Source organism: Montipora foliosa, unplaced genomic scaffold (genome assembly GCF_036669935.1).
Source record: "Montipora foliosa isolate CH-2021 unplaced genomic scaffold, ASM3666993v2 scaffold_382, whole genome shotgun sequence".
In the NCBI taxonomy this organism is placed as follows: Eukaryota; Metazoa; Cnidaria; class Anthozoa; order Scleractinia; family Acroporidae; genus Montipora; species Montipora foliosa.
The window spans coordinates 207,501-210,000 of NW_027179682.1; the positions used below are offsets into that span (position 1 = coordinate 207,501).

Genomic DNA, 2,500 nt, shown 5'->3' on the forward strand with positions numbered 1-2,500 from the left:
CTTGACAAAGGGCAACTCCTCCAGGTTGGGGGCCACTCGGTGCATGTAAATCCCAAGCGATCACAGAAACATCAAAGCCGGGGGCCTCAACTCACCCATTTCTCTCATCGAGCACTATTGCTCTTGGTTCATCAAGCCCATCTTTGATCAGCAATTTCCTTTTCGTCCCATCTAGTCGAGCCACTTCAATTCGATTGGTTCCTGTATCTGACCAATAGATGTTTCGCCCCACCTTGTCAATAGCTATGCCGTCCGGTACGTTCACGTTGCACCGAAATAAAATTTTTAACGCAGTTGCATTTGAAAAAGCGCTAAGTATAAGACCTTGTTCCACGTCTGTCCAGTACACGCGATCTTCAACAGGGTCAAAGTCCAGAGCAATGGGGCGTTGGTTTCCAAGATGGGAGAACAATCTCTTGGCGGCAAAATAATTGACGTCCAGTGATATAATATTGGTGGACTTTTCATCAGCGTCAGTGAATAGAAAGAACTTCTTCATCTCTGTTAAGGAAACATTCAGTTAGGGAAATAGCGGACGATAAATTCGTCACATTTATTGACTCATTAGGAAAGGCACCCTAGTTGCCTGCGAAAAAACATTTTCTTAACTTTGCAAGAGAAATCAAGAGAAAAAAAAAGTTGCTGCGCGAGATAACTAGAGACTGTGAAAACTGTGATACTTTGTTAAATTTTTGAAATCTTTGGCGGGACCGATATTTTTCCAGTAACATACATTTTTATTAACTATTCACCATCCTTTCGATTAGGCTAACATTTCAACAGCCTGTTGCATGTTGACCCTGGTCTTTACTCAGCAATGACATCAATTTATGTCCAGGAAAAACCCAAGAATAGCTTCGCAATTTAACTTATATTTTGAGGGTACTAATTAAGTATATGCTTTCTCCAGTGGAACTTGTCGCAAGCTTTCTCCTTAAACGTTTTTCAACGTTTTGTTCTTGCTTACCTCACTAAAATATTTATCAGGGAGTTATCGAAGCGAGAATTTCACGCAGCCTTCAGTTGACAGAACCGTAAGAGGGGATTCCTGGCACTAGCATGTCCGGCCATCAAATATTAAAAGCCCGACTTATCAGTGAGAATGCCTCTGGCTTTACTAATTGACGAGGCTACAAATCAAACTGAATCACAAGAAATCAAATCAAATGTTGGTTTTTGGTGAGAAGGGAAAACTGTAGTACCCGGGGAAAAACCCCTCAGAGCTGAGTAGATAACTAACAAACTCAACCCACATATGACCGCGGGTCAGGGAATCGAAACCGGGCCACATTGGTGGGAGGCGAGTGCTCTCACCACTGCGCCAACCCCGCTCTAAAAAAGGAAATACATGAAAATAAAAAGAATGCCTTAGGAAGCGGAAAGAAACGACTTACTGTCTTCACATGTTCTCCCGTCTTGCTTCAGTGCAAAACCAGTAGGACAGACACACTGGTGACTAGATGATGTCACCACACAGAAATGGCTGCAGCCTCCATTGTTTACGGCACACTGATTTGAGACTTTAAAGAAACAAAAAAAACAACAACAACAACTGCTGATACTTTATCTGAATTCTTTACAAGTTATTTGAAAAGAAAGCAAGACTATCAGTAGCCTTGAGTAATTCTTAGTCTAGAGAGTCCTTTGCAGTTGTTGAAGTTGCGTACACAACTCCAAGGTTCTTTTTTTAATTGAATCCGTCATTCACAGGTTATATGTACTTCACATATTTAACAATTATCCCGTGAAATCGCTCGGAATATCGCCTGATACTTAGCCGACGAGGCCGTAGGCCGAGTTGGCTAAAATTGGGCGATACTCAACAAGATTGAGCAGGATATTTTTTTTTTATTATTCAACACATTGATGACAAAGCAGGATATCTTTTGAGTCACTAAGCGCGCTATGACTGGAAAAACTACCAATTTTCCCCGCTACACACAAAATTACGTATAATTATCGCAGGATATCTTTTGAGTACGCTAAGTGCGCTCTGACTGGAAAAACTACCATTTTTCTCTGCGACAGCCAAAAATTCGTATATCGCAGGATATCTGTTGAGTACGCTAAGCGGGGACATTGTCACAATTAGGGGACATCAATCGAACCTTTTCAAGGGCTCGTTATTTGTTCTAAAGCGTGGCTTTTCCAAAGAAAGTCATGGACTTATGAAAAGAATGAATTTTAAGCCTTGTTTTTCCTGAGACGGCGGAGTCGTGTTTGGGTTAAAACTTGGGCACTATGATGTTTGCATTTCAGTGGAGTTACAACAGCCAATTGACAAAAGTCTCTAAGCAAGGTTCGTCAGTCTCTATGATGGTCTGATGGATGTCCCTTTGAGAATGATAGGTTACGCCTGTCCTACTGGAAACACTCCATTCCACTTATTCAATACTCGTGCTATTCTATGTTCAGCTGATTGGTCACTTAGTTGGTGAGGTACCATACCTGGAGGTTGCCTTGATTGATCATACGCCACGATACCCATTAGCCTGCCTCT

At 41.8% G+C, this 2,500-nt stretch overlaps 1 protein-coding gene across 3 annotated transcripts in view; it reads right to left on the bottom strand.

Moving 5' to 3' along the window:
* LOC137987712 (uncharacterized) overlaps positions 1 to 2,500 on the bottom strand; it is an 82,795-nt gene that overhangs the window by 53,641 nt on the left and 26,654 nt on the right. For all 3 annotated transcript variants that reach the window (XM_068833784.1, XM_068833785.1, XM_068833783.1), the window contains exons 4-6: positions 2,449 to 2,500; positions 1,395 to 1,520; positions 96 to 501 (exon numbers count right to left, since the gene is read on the bottom strand). The exon at positions 2,449 to 2,500 is cut by the window's right edge and continues 346 nt beyond it. In XM_068833784.1, the coding sequence (XP_068689885.1) occupies positions 96 to 501; positions 1,395 to 1,520; positions 2,449 to 2,500 (584 nt within the window). The remainder of the gene's footprint in view (positions 1 to 95; positions 502 to 1,394; positions 1,521 to 2,448) is intronic.